The 26,629-nt window shown below is 39.7% G+C and overlaps 1 protein-coding gene across 1 annotated transcript in view; it reads left to right on the forward strand.

Annotated features, from left to right (window-relative positions):
• Window positions 1–26,629, forward strand: part of TOGARAM1 (TOG array regulator of axonemal microtubules 1) — a 334,226-nt gene that overhangs the window by 127,480 nt on the left and 180,117 nt on the right. Inside the window, 3 exon segments of the mRNA XM_053697849.1 lie at window positions 8,697–8,797; window positions 13,249–13,407; window positions 13,704–13,796. Coding sequence (XP_053553824.1) covers window positions 8,697–8,797; window positions 13,249–13,407; window positions 13,704–13,796 — 353 coding nt within the window.

Raw genomic sequence — 26,629 nt, forward strand, 5'->3', positions numbered from 1 at the left:
TTAGAAAAATGTTTCCAATAGACGCCACCACACGGGACTTATGGCAGACGGTCCCTAAGGTGGAGGGAGCAGTTTCTACTTTAGCAAAGCGTACCACTATCCCTGTCGAGGACAGTTGTGCTTTTTCAGATCCAATGGGTAAAAAATTAGGTTACCTTAAGAAAATGTTTATTCAACAAGGTTTTATCCTGCAGCCGCTTGCATGCATTGCTCCTGTCACTGCTGCTGCGGCGTTCTGGTTTGAGTCTCTGGAAGAGGCCTTTCAGACAGCTACTCCATTTACTGAAATACTTGACAAGCTTAGAACACTTAAGCTAGCTAATTCTTCTGTTTCTGATGCCATTGTTCATTTGACTAAACTAACTGCTAAGAATTCTGGATTCGCCATCCAGGCGCGTAGGGCGCTATGGCTTAAATCTTGGTCAGCTGACGTGACTTCAAAGTCTAAATTACTTAACATTCCCTTCAAGGGGCAGACCCTATTCGGGCCTGGTTTGAAGGAAATTATTGCTGACATTACTGGAGGTAAGGGTCATACCCTTCCTCAGGACAGGGCCAAATCAAGGGCCAAACAGTCTAATTTTCGTGCCTTTCGAAACTTCAAGGCAGGTGCAGCATCAACTTCCTCTGCTATAAAACAAGAGGGAACTTTTGCGCAATCCAAGCCGGCCTGGAAATCTAACCAGGCCTGGAGCAAAGGCAAGCAGGCCAGAAAGCCTGCTTCTGCCTCTAAGACAGCATGAAGGAACGGCCCCCTATCCGGCAACGGATCTAGTAGGGGGCAGACTTTCTCTCTTCGCCCAGGCGTGGGCAAGAGATGTTCAGGATCCCTGGGCGTTGGAGATCATATCTCAGGGATATCTTCTGGACTTCAAAGCTTCCCCCCCACAAGGGAGATTTCACCTTTCGAGATTATCTGTAAACCAGATAAAGAAAGAGGCATTCTTACGCTGTGTGCAAGACCTCCTAATAATGGGAGTGATCCATCCAGTTCCACAGATGGAACAAGGACAGGGATTTTATTCAAATCTGTTTGTGGTTCCCAAAAAAGAGGGAACCTTCAGACCAATTTTGGATCTAAAGATCTTAAACAAATTCCTCAGAGTTCCATCGTTCAAAATGGAAACTATTCGGACAATCCTACCTATGATCCAGGAGGGTCAGTACATGACCACAGTGGATTTGAAGGATGCTTACCTTCACATACCGATTCACAACGATCATCATCGGTTCCTAAGGTTTGCCTTTCTAGACAGGCATTACCAGTTTGTGGCTCTTCCCTTCGGGTTAGCTACAGCCCCAAGAATTTTTACAAAGGTTCTGGGGTCTCTTCTGGCGGTCCTAAGACCACGGGGCAAAGCAGTGGCCCTTATCTAGACGACATCCTGATACAGGCGTCAAACTTCCAAATTGGCAAATCTCATACGGACATAGTGTTGGCATTTCTGAGGTCGCATGGGTGGAAAGTGAACGAGGGAAAGAGTTCTCTATCACCCCTCACAAGGGTTTCCTTCCTAGGAACTCTGATAGATTCTGTAGAAATGAAAATTTACCTGACGGAGTCCAGGTTATCAAAGCTTCTAAATTCCTGCCGTGTTCTTCACTACATTCTGCGCCCTTCCGTGGCTTAGTGCATGGAAGTGATCGGCTTAATGGTAGCGGCGATGGACATAGTGCCATTTGCGCGCCTACATCTCAGACCGCTGCAATTATGCATGCTCAGTCAGTGGAATGGGGTGGGGATTACACAGATTTGTCCCCTCTGCTAAATCTGGATCAAGAGACCAGATATTCTCTTCTTTGGTGGCTATCTTGGGTCCATCTGTCCAAAGGTATGACCTTTCGCAGGCCAGATTGGACAATTGTAACAACAGATGCCAGCCTTCTAGGTTGGGGTGCAGTCTGGAATTCCCTGAAGGCTCAGGGATCGTGGAATCAGGAGGAGAAACTCCTCCCAATAAATATTCTGGAGTTAAGAGCAATATTCAATGCTCTTCTAGCTTGGCCACAGTTAGCAACCCTGAGGTTCATCAGATTTCAGTCGTACAACATCACGACTGTGGCTTACATCAACCATCAAGGGGGGACCAGGAGCTCCCTAGCGATGTTAGAAGTCTCCAAGATAATTCGCTGGGTAGAGACTCACTCTTGCCATCAATCAGCGATCCATATCCCAGGTGTAGAGAACTGGGAGGCGGATTTTCTAAGTCGTCAGACTTTTCATCCGGGGGAGTGGGAACTCCATCCGGAGGTGTTTGCTCAATTGGTTCATCGTTGGGGCACACCAGAATTGGATCTCATGGCATCTCGCCAGAACGCCAAGCTTCCTTGTTACGGATCCAGGTCCAGGGACCCAGAAGCGACGCTGATAGATGCTCTAGCAGCACCGTGGTTCTTCAACCTGGCTTATGTGTTTCCACCGTTTCCTCTGCTCCCTCGACTGATTGCCAAAATCAAACAGGAGAGAGCATCAGTGATCTTGATCGCGCCTGCATGGCCACGCAGGACCTGGTATGCAGACCTGGTGGACATGTCATCCTTTCCACCTTGGCCTCTGCCTCTGAGACAAGACCTTCTACTACAAGGTCCTTTCAATCATCCAAATCTAATTTCTCTGAGACTGATTGCCTGGAGATTGAACACTTGATTTTATCAAGGCGTGGCTTCTCCGAGTCAGTCATTGATACCTTAATACAGGCACGAAAGCCTGTAACCAGGAAAATCTACCATAAGATATGGCCCAAATATCTTCATTGGTGTGAATCCAAGAATTACTCATGGAGTAAGGTTAGGATTCCTAGGATATTGTCCTTTCTCCAAGAGGGTTTGGATAAAAGATTATCAGCTAGTTCTTTAAAGGGACAGATTTCTGCTCTGTCTATCCTTTTGCACAAGCGTCTGGTAGAGGTTCCAGACGTCCAGGCATTTTGTCAGGCTTTGGTTAGAATTAAGCCTGTGTTTAAACCTGTTGCTCCTCCATGGAGCTTAAACTTGGTTCTTAAGGTTCTTCAAGGAGTTCCGTTTGAACCCCTTCATTCCATTGATATCAAACTTTTATCTTGGAAAGTTCTGTTTTTGATGGCTATTTCCTCGGCTCGTAGAGTCTCTGAGTTATCAGCTTTACAATGTGATTCTCCTTATCTGATTTTCCATACAGATAAAGTAGTTCTGCGTACAAAACCTGGGTTTTTACCTAAGGTAGTTTCCAACAAGAATATTAATCAAGAGATTGTTGTTCCATCATTGTGTCCTAATCCTTCTTCAAAGAAGGAACGTCTTTTACATAATTTGGACGTAGTCCGTGCTTTAAAGTTTTACTTACAAGCGACTAAAGATTTTTGTCAAACATCTTCCCTGTTTGTTGTTTACTCTGGACAGAGGAGAGGTCAAAAGGCTTCTGCAACCTCTCTTTCTTTTTTGGCTTCGGAGCGTAATACGCTTAGCCTATGAGACTGCTGGACAGCAGCCCCCTGAAAGGATTACAGCTCATTCTACTAGAGCTGTGGCTTCCACCTGGGCCTTTAAAAATGAGGCTTCTTTTGAACAGATTTGCAAAGCGGCGACTTGGTCTTCGCTTCATACCATTTCAAAATTTTACAAATTTGATACTTTTGCTTCTTCGGAGGCTATTTTTGGGAGAAAGGTTCTACAGGCAGTGGTTCCTTCCGTTTAAGTACCTGCCTTGTCCCTCCCTTCATCCGTGTACTTTAGCTTTGGTATTGGTATCCCACAAGTAATGGATGATCCGTGGACTGGATACACCTAACAAGAGAAAACATAATTTATGCTTACCTGATAAATTTATTTCTCTTGTGGTGTATCCAGTCCACGGCCCGCCCTGTCCTTTTAAGGCAGGTCTAAATTTTAAACTACAGTCACCACTGCACCCTATGGTTTCTCCTTTCTCGGCTAGTTTTGGTCGAATGACTGGATATGGCAGTTAGGGGAGGAGCTATATAGCAGCTCTGCTGTGGGTGATCCTCTTGCAACTTCCTGTTGGGAAGGAGAATATCCCACAAGTAATGGATGATCCGTGGACTGGATACACCACAAGAGAAATAAATTTATCAGGTAAGCAAAAATTATGTTTTTTTTAATGATTCTACATTTATTTATCTATATTTATTTCTAATTTCCTAATATGCAAAGTTTCATGAACATTTAAAAAATATATTTTTTTCAATTTTGTGTGCTTGCTTCAGGATGTGATTGGTTGTCTGAGTTCACAGTTTTTAAATGATATAAATGACTAAATAAATGCCAGACATAAGGATGTATTAAAAACAAACAAAAAAAAAAAAATCTTGTTACACTAGTTGTTTGAATATTGACCAAATAAATGTAAATAAGTTATGGGCACACCACCATGTTGTAACCTAGGTGTCTCTAGGTTTAAAAGCATGTTATCTTATCAAAAAAGGGGCAGTTATACATTAACTACTAGAATAACCATCTCTGTGTTTAATGTACATTTAAGAGGAGGTTGGTTTATTACTTACAGGGACACAAAAGTCAAAATTCAACTTTTATGTTTTAGATAGAGCACAGAATTTTCTGAGGCACCAGCTTCTATTTAGCATGTGCTAGAATTCACAGAATATACGTATATGCATTTTGTGATTGGCTGATGGCTGTCACATGATGCAGTGAGAAGGAAAATAGAACTAACTTTAAAATTTTGTCACAATGAAATCTACTACTCATTTTAAATTCAAACTAAGGACCCCTATGTACTAAACGACATGAGTACAATTTGAGAACCACCTGTCTGCACGGCTTTGCAGCATATGGACAGCTGACTTACAGTGTACCATTACATACACAAGCACGTGTGTAATGCTGCTCCTTTTTTCTTGCACGAGAGGAGCCGATCAATCACCCCGAGCGAGTGTGTTCGAGCTTCGAGGTGATTTCTAATGACGGCTGTGCCTTACATTACGGGAAGCAGGCTGCTAAACTGCCCCACAAAGGCTCCAAAGCAGATTATGCTGCTTAGTACATGGACCCCCTAAGTGTTGTTGCATTGTCTTTTTATTATGCATTTACTGATTATGCTATACTACTGTGTTCAGTGGTCCTTTAAATGCCCACCACACCATAATGATAGCTTGCAGTGTTGTGCACAAGTGGAGTTTTCTTTCCAGACCACCCCAGGGGTGTGTCTTATTTCCTATTATGTAAATAAGTTACTGTACTAATCTAAGTAATCGCTGTGCATCATGTTACATGCTCAAATATGCAGCATCTCTTCAGTTCTCTTAGAGGAAATTGAAAAATACACAATTTCAAGGGTAAATTGAACGAAAAGCAGGGAAAATTAACAATGAAAGAATAATGCCAATTTTTTAATGCTCGATCAATAGGCATGTGAATTCGGCAATTCATTTTGTAAACGAATGCAAAATCTGGCGGCGGGTAGCAGCAGTCATTTCTTTTCCCAGACGGATTTATTCTTATGAAAGAGCAACATACAAAGATCTGTGTAAATCAAGATCTGTGTGTGTTGTGCTTTCACAAGAATGAAACAAGAATGAAAAGAACTTTCTGCCGCCATATTCAACATTCTTTTAGAAAACTAATTTTCGAATTCCCATGCCTTTTGATCAGTATATGGAGGTGGTTAAATTAGCGTTTAAAAAGACAGTAAAGTCAAAATTAAACTTTCATGATCCAAATGGAAGTAAATTGTTTAGTTGCTTAAACTCGCATGTTCTATCATCTAATTTGCTTCATTTTCTTGGTGTCGTTTGTTGAAGAGGATACCTAGGTAGACTCAGAAGCAACAATACGTTACTGGGAGATGACTGGTGGCTGCGCATATATGCTTTTTGTCATTGTGTTCAGCTTGGTCCCAGTAGTGCATTTCTGCTCCTTCAGCAAAGCATGCCAAGAGAATGAAGCCAATTTGATAATTTTTCTGTTATTTAAAACTGTATGAATGTAGGTATTTATGTCCCTTTTAATCTCCTTTTAAAGAGGCCAACTCAAAACTAAATTCCCCATAAAATGTGTACTTAAAATAATATATCTATATATAAAATTTATTTTGCAATTCCCCATAATTTAATATCATAAATGTTTGTTTTTTTATTTATTTTTTAATTTTCACAACAGAGAATTGATACTTGAGCACCATTTATATTTATCCATAATTGGCCACTATAAAGAAAATAAGATCAAGCAATGCTTTTAAAATGGTGTATTCCTGGACCAAAAAACAATGAAAATTTTGATTATGAAATGACAGTTTCTGGTGTTTTGTTATATTGGTACAAAATGACATCTTATATTCTGAACGCTTTGGGGGCTACATTATACCCTTTAATACTATTGTCAGCAGTAATAATGTCATCTCTGAAATCACCTTGAACAATTTGTTCATAATACTTATTAGGGCAAAAAAGGTTGATCTTAAAAAGAACAATCTGATCTGATATCTGTAGATTAACAAAGAAAAATGGTTGTTAATGTTGGAATGAATGATCTGCCTATTGTAGCGTGAAAAGAATCTTTGGATATCCCAGAAGTTTATACCTCAGCTGTGAATTGGAAATTGTCCAAGACATGCACTAAACTAAATAAAGACTTTATCAGCTGTTAAACAGTAACCACTTGCAGCCAGGCAATGTTTACTGGAAATTTTCTAAACCACACACATTTTTTCAGAATGAGGTGTGAAGCTCAGATTTTGTGTTAAAGACACAAACTTTTCAGCAGCAGCATACTCATATATTAGTAAACTAAACCCTCTGGTTTCCGTTTACCTATAATCTTGTCCACCCTCTTGTAAGTGTAGTAAAGCATGAGCTCCCCATATCTTTAAAAGAGGCTTCTTGTAAGGATTGCCTAGTTACTGGATTCCTGTGATTTATACCAGGATTTACAATTTAGAAGTAGAAGTATGTAGTGTATAGTATAGTCACAATTAAACTTTTATGATTCAGATAGAGCATGCACTTTTAAGAAACTTTCTTATTTACTCATATTATAAAAAAAAATGTTCTCTTAGTATCTTTATTTTAAAAAGCTGGAATGTAAGCGTAGAAGCCGGCCCATTTTTGGTTTAGCACCGGGGTAGCGCTTGCTGATTGGTGTCTAAATGCAGCCATCCAATCAGCAAGCGCTACCCAGGTGCTGAACCAAAAATGGGCCGGCTCCTAAGCTTACTTTCCAGCTTTTTAAAATAAAGATACCAAGGGAACAAAGAAAAATTGATAATAGGAGTACATTAGAAAGTTGCTTAAAATGGCATGCTCTATCTGAATCATGAGATTATTTTTGACTAGACTATCCTTAAGTGTACATAAAAGTCCAAAAAGAAAATGTTGTAATATGTGTAAGAGCACTTTATTATTGCACTGTTGCTTGCATGAAATTATGTGTTTTACCCCTACAATGAAATTAAACACATTGGACCGGGCTGAACATAACTGAGAGCCAATGACAAACACCAAATAGCTCCCAATAGTTCCTTGCTGCTGAGTATATGTGCATATGCTTTTCAACAAAGATACCAAGGAAACAAAGTACATTTTATAATAGAAATTAATGTAAAAGTGACATTCTTGATTTCCTCCATCAGCATTGATATCTTGACTTCAGATATACGCTTGTGCAAGTTCACCAAGGAGACAGACAGCATGAGAGATCATTAACTTGATCCATACTCTCTGCAATGCCACAGGTGACTTCAGGGCATATGGCATGTTTGTGTAATTGTGGAAGAGAAGTAATGCTGCCCTTACGGAGTCTTTAGAGGGATGCAATAGAGAGTCTTTCAGTTTAATATGTTAAACACTAACAGCCTTGAGTCCTGTTATATTCTTCTTAGGTTACTGTGCAGAGTATATGATCTGTCATCATGGGCGTGTCATACATGAGAAAACAACAGGTGATCATATATCGTGTTTGTGTAGTAAAGTTATTTGTCACTTTTTTTTTTTAAATATACAGTTGAAACTTTATTGTTGTCCATGTGCATATTGGACAGTTTAGACAAGCAACAAATTCTGTCTTGCACTCACGCACATACAAGTAGCTGCAAATATTGGAAAAACATAAAACGGAGGGTTAATTACAGCTGTTGGCCATGAGGTGATTAGTCAAATTTACCCTTCATGGCCCATCCATTACTTGGGTCCCTAACTTCAGCTGAAAAAATATCCCTGAAACATCAATAACTTTGACTTTTTGTTTGATGCAAATCCTGGCTTGTTGCTGCTTTTGTTGGATTACTATTATTTTCAAGTTGAACAGCTAGGTGGTTGACTACAGGAGGGCGGATTCATACTGGGACAGTACATAATGAGTAAATGTGCCCTGTGCAAAAAGACTATCTGACAAACACCTATATGCATAACATGAAGTGGTAATGATTGTGAACTTGCATGTACAGATTATTCAGCTCTGCTATTTTGTTGGTTGCTATAGTGTGTGTGTGTATATATATATATATATATATATATATATATATATATATATATATATATATATATATATATATATTCTATAGCAACCAACAAAATAGCAGAGCTGAATAATCTGTACATGCAAGTTCACAATCATTACCACTTCATGTTATGCATATAGGTGTTTGTCAGATAGTCTTTTTGCACAGGGCACATTTACTCACTGCATATTTCGTTGTATTTAAGTGCTATTTTATTATTTGTTTTTTCTGTCTACTTTTTTGACAGATCTGATGTGACTTCTATTCCTAAATCAAAGGCGCGACCCCCTAGACTTCCATCTCCCCGAAATAAGGATACTTACAAAAAACTAGAACATCATCATCAAGGTATAAACTACACCATCATATCTTTTAAATGTAATCTTGATATAACTTTCAGAGTTATACCAGTATATTACCTGAAGAACATTGCCGTAATATCGCTTTGCATATAAATTGCTACAGTGTCACATACTTTATGTGCTATGCTTCAAGTAGGAGTAGTGTTGTTTACTACTTTTTCTTTATGACAATAAATGCATAGTAACTTGTTCTAAGAGGTAGTTACCTATTCAGTTATCACTTATAATAGCCCTTTGTTAAGCCACTTTTTATGTGGTAAAATAGTTTGTTTGCTCTCTGGTCAACTTCATGCTAATAGCTTACACATTAAAAGTTCATATGATTAAAGAATAGTAACTTCAAACATTTTGTGAGAGCATCATTGTACTGATTCCTTGAATGGATTAAGTACTGTAGTTGGTAAGAAGTGTTTTTTTTGTTTGTTGTTTTTTTTAAAGAATATAACTTTAATACCGTTTTGACAGTGTATATACTGTGCATATATAAAAAATAAAATAAAAAAGCACAAATATCAGTGTGAATCGTATCAAGATGAACTAGGACGATTCTGTAAATCATCATTTGGGGGTCCAAATGCGACAGTCAACTCAAAATATTACATAGAACACAGTATTCTGTTTTCATATATTACATTCCCCAATATTGTCAGTAAGGCTAACAACAGTTTTTTTGCCAGCAGGAGGGGAGATACATTAAAAACGAGGGATGTAGAAAAATAAAAAGGGCGTGAAGTGCTTTTTTTTGTTGTCAGTTTTTATGCAGCGAAGTTTGTTAGATGTAAGTCTGACTTAATATACTGTATGTAGACAGTATAGTTAAGTTTCTTCATGCTTAAAGGGACATAAAACCCAATTTTTTTCCATTCATAATTCAGATAGAGAATACAATTTTAAACAACTTTCCAATTTACTTCTATCATTTAATTTGCTTCCTTCTCTTGCTATCCTTTGCTGAAAGGTTTATCTAAGCAAGCTCAGTAGCAGCAGAGAACCTAACTTCTTGCTGTTGATTGGTGGCTGCAGATATAAATAGATTGTGATTGGCTTAATAATGTGTTCAGTTAGAAACCATTAGTGCATTTTTGCTCCTTCAACAAATGATACCAAGAGAATGAAACAAATTAGATAATAAAAGTAAATTAGAAAGTTGTTTAAAATGTTATTCTCTATTTGAATCACGAAAGAAAAAAATTGGGTTTCATGTCCTTTTAACCCTTTGAGTGCTAAGCACTTTCCCACCTGGGTGCTAAGATTTTTTTAAGTTTGTTTTTATTTTTTAAACATTTTTTTTGTAACTTTTTTTTTCAGACCCCAAATACTTACACTATTGGAAAGGTTAGGTGCTTGGGGGTCTGTAGCTGCTTAGATGCCTGAGATACAGGCTTCTAAGCAGCATGCCCCCTGCTCTTATACTTAACATTGTTAAGTACAAATTAAGTTGCGCAGTGACATCATCACGTTATTGTGTGTGACGTCACCATGCAAAATGGGAAGCCCCGGCGATGCCTGTCACTCTACAGGCACGATCGCTGGGGTAGGAGCGGGTGGGAGCCCCCAGATCTCCCTCAAAATGGGAGAGTGCTAGTGACGGCTCTGAGCCGTCATTAGCACCAGAGTGGGAAACTCTGTGACGGCTCAGAGCCGTCATTAGCACTCAAAGGGTTAAAGCATAATTAAATCTTTAAGGAAGTTCAATTTGCTTAGAGAGCTCATTTGTGGACACAGTTTCCTTTTGTCTAGGGTCAACATAAGGATCAGTTTAGTATGTGTATCTGAGGGGAACTAGAAAATTAAAAAAAAAATAACAAATGAAAAGTCCCATTGAAGGCATTTTTTAAATTTTAATTTAATCATGTATAAAATAAAATGTCCTAATTTACAAGAGACATGTACGACAAGAAGATAAGGTGAAGCTGTTCAGTATTCACACCCTTTAAATTATTTTGCTGCAACACATTAATGGTCAGGGCTAATTTTAAGAAGTTGTATAAAATGCAATGACAAAAAACATTTAATGGCAGCGTTTAATATCTCGGATTAACAGTTATCACTGTATCCTCCAATATAATCATTTGAATTTGTTTTTATTAAATTCTAAGATATCTGTAAGAAGGTGTGGTGTTTGCTGTGTCTTGTTGAGGGGTACAGAGTGTATTTTGTTCCAGAACTTCAACATAAGAATATCCCTACTTCTGTTCATTTATTTTACAACTGAAAGGCTGGTAATAACTTGTGTTTTGTCATTAATTGATAAACTGTATATATTTTGTATAAAGTAAAGTAAAAGCAAAAAATATGTTGTAAAATTAACCCCTTAGTGACCGCAGTACTTTCGAATTTTCTTACCGTTTGGGACCAGGGCATTTCTGCGGTGTTTGTGTTTAGCTGTAATTTTCCTCTTACTCATTTACTGTACCCACATATATCATATACCGTTTTTTTGCACCATTAAATGGACTTTCTAAAGATACCATTATTTTCATCATATCTTATAATTTACTATAACATTTTTTAGAAAATATGAAAAAAAAATGGAAAAAACCACACTTTTTCTAACTTTGACCCCCAAAATCTGTTATACATCTACAACCACCAAAAAACAACCATACTAAATAGTTTCTACATTTTGTCCTGAGTTTAGAAATACCCAATGTTTACATGTTCTTTTTTGGCAAGTTATAGGGTAATAAGTACAAGTAGCACTTTGCTATTTCGAAACTATTTTTTTCTTCTTCAAAATTTGCATAAGTTACATTGTAACACTGATATCTGTCAGGAATCCCTGAATATCCCGTCACATGTATATATTTTTTATAGTAGACAATCCAAAGTATTGATCTAGGCCCATTTTGGTATATTTCATGCCACCATTTCACCGCCAAATACTATCAAATAAAAAAAATTGTTCACTTTTTCACAAACTTTTTCACTGAAATTATTTACAAACAGCTTGTGCAATTATGGCACAAATGGTTGTAAATGCTTCTCTGGGGTCCCCTTTGTTCAGAAATAGCAGACATATATGGCTTTGTCATTGCTTTTTGGTAATTAGAAGGGCGCTAAATGCTGCTGTGTACCACACTTGTATTATGCCCAGCAGTTAAGAGGTTAATTAGGTAGCTTGTAGGGTTAATTTAAGCTTTAGTGTAGAGATCAGCCTCCCATCTGACATATCCCACCCCCTGATACCTCCTTGACCCCCCTCAAACAGCTCTATTTTCTCCCCACCTCACAATTGTCACCGTCATCTTAAGTACTGGCAGAAAGTCTGCCAGTACTAAATAAGACTCTCTCTCTCTCTCTCTCTATATATATATATATATATATATATATATATATATATATATATATATATATATATATATATATATATATATATATATATATATATATATATATATTTATTTATATTTATGTATTTGTTCTGCAGTGTTGGATCCCCCCTTAGCCCCCAACCTCCCTGATCCTCCCGCAAACAGCTCTCTAACCCTCCCCCCTCTACCTATTTGCTGCCATTTTGGGTACTGGCAGCTGTTTGCTTAAAAATAATAATAAAAAAAAAAAAAATAATAATTGGCATAAAAGCCAATTTTCTGTAGTGTAGCTGCCCCCCTCAATAGCCTACCCCCCCAGATCCCTTTCTTTATATTTAATTGCCCCCCCTTTCCCTCTCCCTCAATCCCATCACCTTCAATGTATTATTACTAGTGTGCACGCTCCCCTCCCTCACGCACCCAACCACTTGCACGCACCAGATCAGGAAGTGATCCAGCAATGGGCCGCCCACCTGCCTCCCTGCTATGGCTCCCACCCACCAACGATCGGCACCATCGCTGGCCGATGCAGAGAGGGCCACAGAGTGACTCTCTCTGCATGGGTGGGTAAAAAAGGTATTGCAGTGATGCCTCAAAATACCTTGAAAGCGGCTGCAAGCTATCACGATCGCTTCCACCGCTTAAAACCCCTGAGGACATATAGGGTACGTCCTTGGTCATTAAGTGACAGTTTTTGTAAGACGTACCCTGTACGTCCTTGGTTGTCAAAGGGATACTAAACCCAATTGTTTTTTTCTTTCATGATTCAGATAGAGCATGCAAATTTAAGCAACTTTCTAATTTACTCCTAGTATCAATATTTCTTTGTTCTCTTGCTATGTTTATTTAAAAAGCAGGTATTTAAGCTTTACATTCCTGCATTTTAAATAAATATAGAAAGAGAATGAAGAAAAATTGATAATAGGAGTAAATAAGAAAGTTGCTTAAAATGGCATGCTCTATCTGAATCTTTAAAGAACAAGTTTGGGTTTAGTGTCCCTTTAATTTACTTCTGCTGCTGTTAAAAACTCTCACAGAATTAAGATACAAAATCTTTTTAGACTATAAAAGATAAATAATAGAATGTAGCATAGTAGTGTTTTATGTTATTTTGTTTTTTCAGGAACATCTACTCAAGAGAAACCAGTGAGAGTAGTCGGACAACGTATGCATTATAGAAATGGCATCATAGATGCTGAAGAAGATCATACAAAAGAGCTGTCTCTTGGCCATACAAAACATCAGCCCAAAGACCAACAGAAACCTTTAAAACCTATGAAAGGTTGGATAATGTTTGAATTTGTATGTTCTTGCTGAACTGTGTAATGCCAGAGGTGACATAATATGTTTTACTTTCTTATGGGTGATGCCATAATAGAACATTTGAACTTATTTAAGGCCATATTATTTTATATATATATTACAAATTAATAGTGCATTTTCAAAGTTATATGTGTAAAACAGACATTTTCAAATTATTGTTTAATTTTGTTAGCATAATTTATATTGACTTTAAAACTAGTAACCCTTGAAATAATAATACATTATATTCAGAAAGTAACAATGCGTCTCTTCTAGGAATTACTGGATCAGCCTCAAGTTTTCAGCAAATCAGTTCCTATGATTATGACTGGACACATTCAGAAGGTTCAGTTGCTATAGTTGGAAAGGGTATGTATCTAATAATACATTGTTTTTAGCCATACTGATGATGTAATGTGTGTTTAATATACATTTTGAATACTTTACCGTGTTTCAGCATCAGTATAAAACACATGTATATATACTGTCATGGGTTGAATTGCCAGTGGATAAATTAAAGAATGATGTATGCCCATCAGAAACACCAACCACACAATTTTTGTTTATGGAAAGCTTTATTTTGTTTTTCTATCATACATGTAAAGACCTATATTAGTACTCTTTGTTATATGATCCTGAATGCTGGTGTCTTTTTAGTTTTGTCTTCCAAGTCTCTGGGAATGAGTGCCCCTTCCACCTATTACCTCTCCCTTTTATTGCTTTAGTTGGGAGGGGAATTGTTGTTTTCCCTTGAATATGTCTCAAGAGACAGAGGGAGCTGGTATGTGTACTATTTCTGTAGATGTTATGGTTAAGATATCTTCTTTTAGATGTTGTGCAATCTGTTAGGTTAAGTTTGTTGTTGACAAATTTAAGCTCTAATTTCTTTCCTAAGATATGGAGAGTCCACAACTTAATTTAAATACTAGTGGGAATATCACTCCTGGCCAGCAGGAGGAGGCAAAGAGCACCACAAAGCTGTTAAGTGTCACTCCCCTACCCATAATCCCCAGTCATTCTATTTGCCTCTGTCAGTGGAGCAGGTGAATTTTGGTGTCTGAAGAAATTAATTCCTTTTCCGGGTTCTTTTCCCTGCAAGCAAGGATTTGGGTTTAGCTGAGTCCACGTCAATCTCTTCAGTAGAGTAGTGGTGGCTTTTAAGCAGTTAGGAAACAAAGCAAGGACTACTTCACAACTTCCTAACACATTGCTGCCCATGGTACAGAAAGCCAGAGTTGGTTACTCTGTTCTTTCTTTTTCTACAGGTCTCTGTAAGGAGTATGTGTCCTTTCACGCCTTGTGAGCTGTGTCCTTCCGGACAGCTAGACTGCAAGTAAGTACTTTTGTGTTCTAGGTCTTGGAGACTTGCACTTCAGAAGAATATTTCATATGCAGTAGATGGGGACATTTTTAAAATCCTTTATACAGGATTCTCTTTGGCAGTGGGCAGGCACATTATGTTGGTTGAGACTAGGGGTTAATCTTCCCTTTATTGGGACTTTTTTCCTCTTTGGGCTAATTTTGTTGAAATACTTTATTAGTGTGTGTGTGGGGGGCTTATGTTTTATACAGGGATTTATGCATAAACTTTAAATTGTCGGAAATTCAAGGAGCGGCGTCATTGAATTTCAGTCTCCTCAGTGTTTTAGAGACTTCTGGCAACCAAATTGTGTATAAGTGTTACGGTAAGGCACCTCAGCCTGTCTGAGTTGTAGGGGGCCTGATTGGTTTATTATTTTAAAGAATTTTTGCATAACGTTAAGCGGCTGTGGTATTAAAAATTCTTAAAGTGACAGTGTATTTAAAACATTTCTGCAATTTGGGGATTTTTTTATTTAATATTATGGACATGGAAGACTCTGTTTTTTGACAAATGCTTGTTATGCCTTGAGGCAAAATTGTTTTGCCTATGGAATTCTGTGCTGCATGCTTAGCTAGAACTCTTCAATTTAAAGATAAATTGTTGCCCGCTGAGCCCAATGTCTCTCAGGATGATGCTGTTCAGGCAATGCCACAGCTTTCTCCTCATACGTCCCAAGCCTCTATGGCGTCACATACAGTGCCCTGCAGTTCCTCTCAGCCTCCTGGAGGAGCTTATTTGCCTGCATATTTTGCTGCACAGGTATCTTCTGCGGTATCTGCGGCATTATCTGCTTTTCCTATGCTGGGAAAATGCAAGAGGAAAATTAGACATTCAGATAGTAAGGTTTCTGTATTATTCCTTTATCTGATACTATAGAAGTAAACTTTAGATTTAAGCTTCATCATCTTTGTGTACTATTAAAGGAGGTATTGGCTACTTCGGACAACTCCGATACTTCTGTCGTTGTCAACCCTAAGAAGTCTAGTAAACTTAATAAATACTATGATGTTCCTTCCTCTGCGGAAGTTTTTCCTGTCCCAGACCATGTGACGGAGATTATATCACAGGAATGGGAGAAGCCAGGGATTCCTTTCTTCCCGTCTCCCGTATTTAAAAAGATGTTTCCTTTTGCTGACTCCATTAAAGATTCTTGACGCACGGTGCCTAAAGTAGAAGGGGCTATTTCTACTCTGGCTAAGAGAACTACGATCCCTTTAGAAGAGGATAGCTGCTCCTTTAAGGATACCATGGACAAAACGCTGGAAGCTTATTTGAAGAAGATGTATGTTCATCAAGGTCTTCAATGGCAACCTGCAGTTTGTATTGCCACAGTAGCAAGTGCGACATCTTATTGGTTCAACACCTTGTCTGAATAAATTTTAGTAGAGACTCTGTTGCATATACAAGATAGGATTAAGGCTCTCAAACTAGCCAATTCCTTCACAGGAGTGGGTCTTGGTATCTAAACCACAAAGAAAGAACAATACTGATCACTCCATTAATTACAATCATAAAAATTACCATAAAAACCTATACACTAATAGGACTAATTATCCTCCTATAGACTATAGCTCCACTTATTATCCTCCCAGGGACCACTCTAGAAACAATAGGTATTTCCATGACTAACAACAACATCACCCCTACTACAATAGAAACAATAACAGAGCCCCTAATCCAGGGATGTCCAAACTTTGCTCTCCAGAGGTTTTGGAACTACATTTCCCATGATGCTCAGCTAGATAAAATGCTGGCTGAGCATCATCGGAAATGTAGTTCCAAAACCTCTGGAGAGCAAAGTTTGGACACCCCTGCCCTAATCGGTATGAGGTCCTCAGAGTAGATGCATCTTATGGACAGGAACATAATTTCTTTTACTTGGTGTATTCAATCCACGGATTCATCCTTACTTGTGGGATATTCTCAATCCCTACAGGAAGTGGCAAAGAGAGCACACAGCAAAGCTGTCCATATAGCTCCCCTCAGGCTCCGCCCCCCCAGTCATTCTCTTTGCCGCTCTAACAAGTAGCATCTCCACGGGAGGGTAAAGAGTTTGTGGTGTTAGATTTATAGTTTTATTTCTTCAATCAAGAGTTTGTTATTTTAAAATAGTGCTGGTTTGTACTATTTACTCTGAGGCAGAAAGTGATGAAGATTTCTGCTGAGAGGAAAAAGATTTTAGCATGCTGTAACTAAAATCCATTGCTGTTCCCACACAGGACTGTTGAGTACCGGACAACTTCAGTTGGGGGGAACAGTTTGCAGGCTTAACTGCTTAAGGTATGCTCAGTCATTTATTTCTAACAAGACCTGGTAATGCTAGAAGACTGACAGAAATCCCCATGAGGGAAGGTAAGCCATTTTCTGAGACGCAGTATAGAAGGATGGCTTCAGTTAAGGGCTTAAATACTGGTAGACACTGTGATGGGCTAAATCGATTATTTTATTAATGGAATCTTATATTTATTCAAGTGTTTGAAACGTTGGAAACACTTTTGGGGTTTTTATTACGCCTGGCATATTATTAGACGCCTAGTCTGACTCAGGAAGGCCCCATAACTCTGGACTGAAGAGGGAGGGGGCCTCATTTTCGCGCCTCAGTTGCGCAGTTAATATCAAGACAGCTTCATGCAGCTTCACGTGTAGAGTCCTGAGAGTGAAGGAGGACATCAAGGAGGCTTATATTTCTGCTACAAATAACCCTAAAGGAAGGTAGGGCCGCAGCAAAGACTGTGGCACCGTGCTGTAGTGTGTTAAACCGGTTGTTTACTGCAATTTGCTCTGGTTTGGTCAATAAGGGGTTAATTGATTTGAAAATTTGTGGTGATTTGGAAAAAAAGTGTGTGCTTTTTATTATTTAAAGACACAGTAACGTTTTTTCAAAAAGTGATTTTTTTCTGTATTGTAGTGCTGTATAAGTCTGTCAAACATGTCTGAGACTTCAGATAGACCTTGTTCTTAATGTTTAAAAGCCATGGCGGTACCCCCATTGCATTTATGTGTAAAGTGTGCTAAAACATCTAAGCATTTTAAAGACCATCCAGTGACACTTAAAAATGTAGCCCAAGATGATTCTTTAACAGAGGGTAATGAGGATAGTCCTTCTTCCTCTCCCCATGTGTCGACACCAGTTACGCCCGCACAAGCGATGCCTAGTACCTCTAGCGCATTGGCCCCTATTACTTTACAACAATTAGCAGCAGTCATGGATAATTCCCTTGCAGCATTTTTATCCAAACTGCCATTTTTTTCAAAAAAGCGCGATAGCTCAGTATTAAATACAGAGGATGAGCAATCAGAAGCTTTGGATGATTTATCTGTAGTACCCTCACAAAACTCAGAAGTAGCAGTGAGGGGAGGTCTGTCTGAGGGAGAAATTTCTGATACAGGAAAAGTTTCTCAGCGGGCAGATTCATATTCCTTAGCGTTTAAATTTAAGCTGGAACACCTCCGCGTCCTGCTTAAGGAGGTTTTAGCTACGCTGGATGATTGTGACCCCATGGTGGTCCCAGAAAAATTGTGTAAGATGGACAGGTTTTTAGAGGTCCCTGTATACACTGAGGCATTTCCGATCCCAAAGAGGGTGGCGGATATTGTGACTAGGGAGTGGGAGAGACCAGGTGTACCCTTTGTTCCCCCCCCTATCTTTAAGAAAATGTTCCCCATAAATGACCCCAGACGGGACGAGTGGCAGACGGTCCCTAAGGTAGAGGGGGCTGTTTCAACACTTGCTAAGCGTACAACTATACCAATAGAGGACAGTTGTGCTTTCAAAGATCCTATGGATAAAAAATTGGAAGGATTGCTGAAGAAAATTTTTGTTCAGCAAGGTTTTCTGCTTCAACCAATTGCCTGCATTATTCCTGTAACTACTGCAGCGGCTTTTTGGTTTGAGGCCCTGGAGGAGTCGCTCCAAAGGGAGACTTCATACGATGAGGTCATGGATAGAATTCATGCTCTAAAGCTGGCTAATTCTTTTATCACTGATGCCGCTCTCCAGTTAGCTAAACTAGCGGCGAAAAACTCAGGTTTTGCCATCATGGCGCGAATAACGCTTTGGCTCAAGTCATGGTCGGCGGATGTGTCTTCCAAAACAAAACTGTTAAATATTCCCTTCAAGGGGAAGACCCTTTTCGGCCCAGAGCTGAAAGAAATTATTTCAGATATCACTGGGGGCAAGGGCCATGCCCTTCCACAAGATAGGCCATTTAAGGCTAAAAACAAGGCTAATTTTTGCTCCTTTCGCAACTTCAGGAGCGGACCTGCTGCAACATCTGCTGTCGCAAAGCAAGATAACGCTTCCCAGCCCAAAGCAACCTGGAAACCCTTGCAGGGCTGGAATAAGGGTAAACAGTCCAAGAAGCCTGCTCCTGCTACCAAGACAGCATGAAGGGGTAGCCCCTGATCCGGGACCGGATCTAGTAGGGGGCAGACTTTCTCTCTTTGCACAGGCTTGGGTAAGAGACGTTCCGGATCCCTGGGCATTAGAAATAGTTGCTCAGGGGTACCTTCTAGAATTCAAGGATTCTCCCCCAAGGGGAAGGTTCCACATTTCTCGTTTGTCTTCAGACCAAACAAAGAAACAAGCGTTCTTACGCTGTGTAGAAGATCTCCTAAAAATGGGAGTAATACACCCAGTTCCAATTGCGGAACAAGGACTGGGCTTTTACTCAAACCAGTTCGTAGTTCCCAAAAAGGAGGGAACTTTCAGGCCAATCCTGGATCTAAAAATTCTAAACTAATTCCTCAGAGTTCCGTCTTTCAAGATGGAAACCATTCGGACAATCTTGCCGATGATCCAGGAAGGTCAATATATGACTACCGTGGATCTAAAGGATGCGTACCTACATATTCCTATCCACAAAGGTCACCATCAGTTCCTAAGGTTCGCCTTTCTGGACAAACATTACCAGTTCGTGGCCCTTCCTTTCGGGTTGGCCACCGCTCCCAGAATTTTCACAAAGGTGCTAGGGTCCCTTCTGGTGGTGCTAAGACCGCAGGGCATTGCAGTAGCACCTTACCTAGACGACATATTAATACAGGTGTCGTCTTTCCACAGAGCCAAGGCTCATACGGACATTGTTCTGGCCTTTCTAAGGTCTCACGGGTGGAAGGTGAACGTAGAAAAAAGTTCTCTGTCCCCGCTTACAAGGGTTCCCTTCCTGGGAACACTAATAGACTCGGTAGAAATTAAAATCTTTCTGACAGAGGTCAGGAAGTCCAAACTGTTGAATACTTGCCGAGCTCTTCATTCCATTCCTCGGCCTTCTGTGGCTCAGTGCATGGAGGTAATTGGTTTAATGGTGGCGGCAATGGACGTAGTCCCTTTTGCCCGAATTCATCTCAGACCACTGCAACTGTGCATGCTCAAGCAGTGGAATGCTGATTACACAGATTTATCTCCTCAAATACAAATGGACCAGAAAACCAGAGACTCTCTTCTCTGGTGGTTGTCTCAAGATCACCTGTCTCAGGGGATGAGTTTCCGCAGACTGGAGTGGACCATTGTCACGACCGATGCCAGTCTGTTAGGCTGGGGTGCGGTCTGGAAATCCCTGAAGGCTCAGGGTCTATGGTCTCGGGAAGAATCTCTTCTCCCGATAAACATTTTGGAGCTGAGAGCGATATTCAACACGCTCCAGGCATGGCCTCAACTAGCGGAGGCCAAATTCATCAGATTTCGGTCGGACAACATCACGACTGTAGCGTACATCAATCATCAGGGAGGAACAAAGAGTTCCCTAGCAATGAAGGAAGTATCCAAGATCATCAAATGGGCGGAGGATCACTCCTGCCATCTATCTGCAATTCACATCCCAGGGGTAGACAACTGGGAGGCGGATTTTCTAAGTCGTCAGACTTTTCATCCGGGGGAGTGGGAACTCCAGACGGAAGTTTTTGTTCAGCTGACCCAGCTATGGGGCATTCCAGAATTGGATCTGATTGCGTCCCGTCAGAACACCAAACTTCCCCTTTACGGATACAGATCCAGGGATCCCAAGGCGGCATTGATAGATGCTTTAACAGCGCCTTGGTCATTCAGTCTAGCTTATGTCTTTCCACTGTTTCCTCTTCTCCCTCGACTAATAGCCAGAATCAAACAGGAGAAGGCTTCGGTAATTCTGATAGCGCCTGCGTGGCCACGCAGGACTTGGTATGCAGACCTAGTGGACATGTCATCAGTCCCACCATGGAAACTGCCATCGAGGCAGGATCTTCTAATTCAAGGTCCTTTCAAGCATCCAAATCTAGTTTCTCTGCAACTGACTGCTTGGAGATTGAACGCTTAATTCTAGCTAAGCGTGGTTTCTATGAATCAGTTATAGACACCCTGATACAGGCCAGAAAGCCTGTCACCAGGAAAATTTACCATAAGTAATGGCGGAAATATCTTGGTTGGTGTGAATCCAAGGGTTACTCGTGGAGTAAGGTTAGGATTCCAAGGATACTAGCTTTTCTCCAAGAAGGATTGGAGAAAGGTCTGTCGGCTAATTCCTTAAAGGGACAGATATCTGCTCTGTCTATTCTGTTACATAAGCGCCTGGCAGCTGTACCAGACGTTCAGGCATTTGCAAAGGCCCTAGTTAGAATCAAGCCTGTTTACAGGCCTGTGGCTCCTCCTTGGAGTCTAAATTTAGTTCTTTCAGTTCTTCAAGGGGTTCCGTTTGAACCTTTACATTCCATAGATATTAAGTTATTATCTTGGAATGTTTTGTTTTTAGTAGCCATTTCTTCTGCTCGAAGAGTTTCTGAATTGTCTGCTTTGCAGTGTGATTCACCCTATCTGGTGTTCCATGCAGATAAGGTTGTTTTGTGTACCAAACCTGGTTTTCTTCTAAAAGTGGTTTCTAATAAGAATATTAACCAGGAAATCATTGTTCCTTCTCTGTGTCCTAATCCAGTGTCTAGGAAGGAACGACTTTTACACAATCTTGACGTGGTTCGTGCTTTAAAATTCTATTTAAAAGCAACTAAAGATTTCAGAAAAACATCATCCTTGTTTGTCGTCTATTCTGGTAAGAGGAGAGGTCAGAAAGCGACTGCTACCTCTCTTTCCTTTTGGCTGAAAAGCATCATCCGATTGGCTTATGAGACTGCTGGACAGCAGCCTCCTGAACGAATTACAGCTCATTTCACCAGAGCTGTGGCTTCCACATGGGCTTTCAAGAATGAGGCTTCTGTTGAACAGATTTGTAAGGCAGCGACTTGGTCTTCACTGCATACATTTGCCAAATTTTACAAATTCAATACTTTTGCTTCTTCAGAGGCTATTTTTGGGAGAAAGGTTTTTCAAGCAGTAGTGCCTTCCGTTTAGGTGACCTGACTTGTTCCCTCCCTTCATCCGTGTCCTAAAAGCTTTGGTATTGGTATCCCACAAGTAAGGATGAATCAGTGGACTGAATACACCAAGTAAGAGAAAACAGAATTTATGCTTACCTGATAAATTACTTTCTCTTACGGTGTATTCAGTCCACGGCCCGCCCTGACATTAAAGTCAGGTTCAAATTTAATTTAAAATAACTACAGTCACCACTGCACCCTATGGTTCTCCTTTTTCTCCTAACCGTCTGTCAAATGACTGGGGGGGCGGAGCCTGAGGGGAGCTATATGGACAGCTTTGCTGTGTGCTCTCTTTGCCACTTCCTATAGGGATTGAGAATATCCCACAAGTAAGGATGAATCCGTGGACTGAATACACCGTAAGAGAAAGTAATTTATCAGGTAAGCATAAATTCTGTTTTTATCCCTAGATCTAATCATAAATCCACGTCTAGATCTAACTTTGATAATCATTATCAAAATCATTATGCTTCTTCAGATAAACGTCACAATTACAATAATCCCCCTCAATCCATTATCCCCCCTCTGGATACATGCCAGAATTCTAGAGAAGAACAAAGATATGACTTACCTTCCACTTCAGGGAATACAGATTATCACCAGAATGGTAGTGAAAGCCATAGTAACCAGTCTTTTTTAGACAGGCACCAAAAACCCAGATACCCTCAACCCAAAATTGCAGAATTTCTAGAAACAATTAATTAATTGTAATTAATTACAAACACACCCAATCAAAGGGGCAAAAGGGTCCATGAAGATGTGAAAACAGAGGAAGAAAATCAAACCTCAAAGAGAATAGATTACAGAAACTGAAAGTGGGATATTTAATTTATCTTCCCACCTATTATCTGATGATGAAGTTAGGATTTTAGGAAAAGGATTGTCGTTTAGTCCCTCAGATTCACATAATATGTTTGAATTGTATGTGGATGTCAATAGGTTCATACGGTAACTGTCCCTGCAAAAATATTTTGCAGAGAAGAAATTAAAAGGATCTGCGACCAGGATTATTTTACAGGATTTGTCAGACTATTAGACAGAGGCCTATAATATACTTAATGATAAGAACTATTACCAAAAATTTGTATCAGATCTAACTGATAGATACCTCAAAATACTAGTTTTTATTATTAACTTTGGTTTCCAGGAAGGTATCATTTCTAAATCCGAAAAAGATTTTTTAGTCCCTGTCAAACCGTATTATGCTTTCTACTACCATCTCCCCAAAATAAATAAGAACACCCAGTGTCCCCCTGGGAGGCCCATTATTGCGGGGATTGGAAGTCTCACTGACATTGCACCAGCCTACCTTGACTGTTTTTTATAAAAGTATATACTCGCATTGCATTTACATATTAAGGACTCCCCTGATTTGCTCCTAAAATTGGAGGGTTTCGTTATACAGGAGGACTACCTGTGGATCTCGTTGCGATGTGCATGCCCTCTATTCCAACATTCCACATAGTAATATAATACAACCTCAGGCAAGAAACACGCGCCGAGAAACACATTGTATGTATAGGGGGACATTTGGATACCCTTATTCCACTGTTTGTATTTGTTTTTAAACCTTTTTAATAAATACCACATTTTACAAAAATCCAAATTGAGTGGATTTGGCAATGGCACTCTATGCGTTGTTGCAGTGGGTTGGAATTGTGGACAGATTAAACAACCTTGACAGCAGGTTTGAACATCTTTCAACATATGCGGCAAAAAGGCGTAATCACGCAATATAGCAGGTGTTAATTTGACACCACGATGCCCAGATATGGGAGCATCATGGGCATGTTGAAGCATGAGACCTCTTAACTGGGTAGGTACCACCCATTGCTGGATGCCAGTTTTGGAGGTTCTAATTAACAAACCATCCTGTAACTTGAATTGCGATCTGGACTTCATTAAGATTCTAAGATCTTCCTTGCCAATACCGTCCTCTTTTGGAATGGGGTTGCTTTCAGGATCTTCTATGTGTTTATAGAAGATACCTATAATGGGGTCTTCTTTTTGACTAGTGATCAGGTCCTCACTTGGAAAATCCTGACTCCATTGTACCAGGTTAGGCTCATTTTGTTGTTTAGCTTGGTTTCTGGTAATGGCTTCTACCTGAATTGCACCCATTAAAGGACCAGTCAACACAGTAGATTTGCATAATCAACAAATGCAAGATAACAAGACAATGCAATAGCACTTAGTCTGAACTTCAAATGAGTAGTAGATTTTTTTTTTCTGACAATTTTAAGTTATGTCTTTTTCCACTCCCCCTGTACCATGTGACAGCCATCAGCCAATCACAAATGCATACACGTACCATGTGACAGCCACCAGCCATTCACAAATGCATACACACTTATTCTTGCACATGCTCAGTAGGAGCTGGTGACCCAAAAAGTTTAAATATAAAAAGACTGTGCACATTTTGTTAATGGAAGTAAATTGGAAAGTTGTTTAAAATGGCATGCTCTATCTGAATAATGAAAGTTTAATTTTGATTGAGTGTCCCTTTAAGTGATTAAGGAGTTCTCCAGTTATGGCTCCTTGTTTGGCTAATGAATCAGTAAGATCATTGCCTTCCTTATCAGGACCTAGAATCCTGGAATGACCCTTGGTCTTTTTCCAGTGTATGGTTAACGCATTAGTTCCAATATTTACCATAGGAGTATGGGTCATTGTTATGCCCAGATTTTGCATTCTATGGAAGAGGCATATTAGTGTTTAGGAAGTTTTTAATTTCTGACCTCTTTTTACCTGTAAGGATAAGAGGAATTTATCATCCCCAGTAGGGATTACAACATCGTTAGACACCTGCATATTCACAGCATATGGCATTTGCTGGTTTGATTTCAGGGCTGTTTTTTCATCCTGAAATACTTTAGGGTCCCCCTTTAACCTGCTCCAGAGGCAAAGGTTAATCAAATCTATTTGTATGGCATATCTATGTAAGAGATCATTGCCAATGTATGTATTTGATTATGGGGATTATTTAAAACAAAAAATAGGTGCTTTGCTGATATATATATAGAGATAGATAATAAACATTTAGCTGTGACATTATAGCTTTCAGACTTGTCATCTAGGTCATGGACCAAGTGGTCTTGGGGGGAAAGATATTTAATCACCCTAGGTTCAGCTATCTGCACCAATAAGCCTTCGCTTATATAGCTAGCTTCCTGTTTTAAGTTCAATTTGGCATAGTTGGTTTTTCCGAGATCATGCACTTGCATAGGGATAAATAGATCATCTTTAACTTCCTCAATTTCTGCCAGGAGTTGAGAGTGATCTCCCTCTTTAGGGGACTTAGGGTCCCCCTTGTGGAGAGATATGGTTAATACATTGACGTCTAAGGAAATATTGGCTATCTTTCAAAGCGAAATTTTAAAAGTATTACCATCAGAGTCACTTAGGGGAAGCTGATTATCCGTTTGTAGGATAGTGATTTCAGGTACAGAGTTATTCCTGAAATGAATCTCCACAGCATCTGGCTTCTCTTCCACCACGTGACAGTTATGTCCGGTGCGGGATATGCCGGACCGCTCATAATTAATAGGTCTTTTTTCTTGTGAGCAAATTACATTATTTATGCAATCAATTATGGTGCTTAACCATTTCAGGAGATCACTATCAATTATTAAACGATCAGTTGGTAGATCCACTATAATGACAGGGTGCTTTATTACCCTGTTCCCCAGCTTTAGCTTTAACCATGCCGTACCCCAGACTTTGAGAGAATCGCCCCCAACACCTATTAGTGAACCATCAAATTCCTTTAGTTTAGGTTTTGGGGTTGTGGGGTGTTAGCTCATTTAGCTGTGTGTAGTACCTGTGGGATAAAATAGTTGCCTGGGATCCAGTATCAATTAATCCCATGATAGGGTTGGAAACTGAATCCTGGAGCTCATTTACTACATAATATCTCCCTGCAGTTTCTACCATGTTTACACAATTGTGGGCTTTGCCACATTTTACCTGTATCAACCACTTTACCTGATGCAGAAGAATTTTCACTCTTACCCATCTTTTCCTTTATACTAGGGCTGACAGGGTTCCTGTGTACTGCATCTGTGGGAATAAGGTTAAGAGACAACTGCAAAAGAAGAGCTTTGTTAGAACTTCCAGGCTGAGGTTGCTCGTCATCACAGCTAAATCGTCTGTTTCTGGGCTGAAAGGAGAGAACATGATTAGTACCATTATTGACATTTATCATTTAATTTGGTATATCTCTCCCCTCTCCCTCAGGTAATACCGCAGTATTTATGACTGTGCCTGTGGCCTACTGCTGGCCACTGGCTGTACCCCTAGAAAAGGATTATTAGGGTTCTGAGCCGTCAGAGCTTGACTCATATTAGTAAATGGTGTACATAATTGACTTAACTGTGTACTAAGTTGGCCCACTTGATTGTACAAGCTCTTTTTACCCATGGACCGATTTTTTGATATCCCAGGGTACTGATTCCTGGATTCTTGGGATACCTCAAAATCATAGATATCGTTTCTATAT

The sequence above is a fragment of the Bombina bombina genome, chromosome 1 (genome assembly GCF_027579735.1).
Source record: "Bombina bombina isolate aBomBom1 chromosome 1, aBomBom1.pri, whole genome shotgun sequence".
In the NCBI taxonomy this organism is placed as follows: Eukaryota; Metazoa; Chordata; class Amphibia; order Anura; family Bombinatoridae; genus Bombina; species Bombina bombina.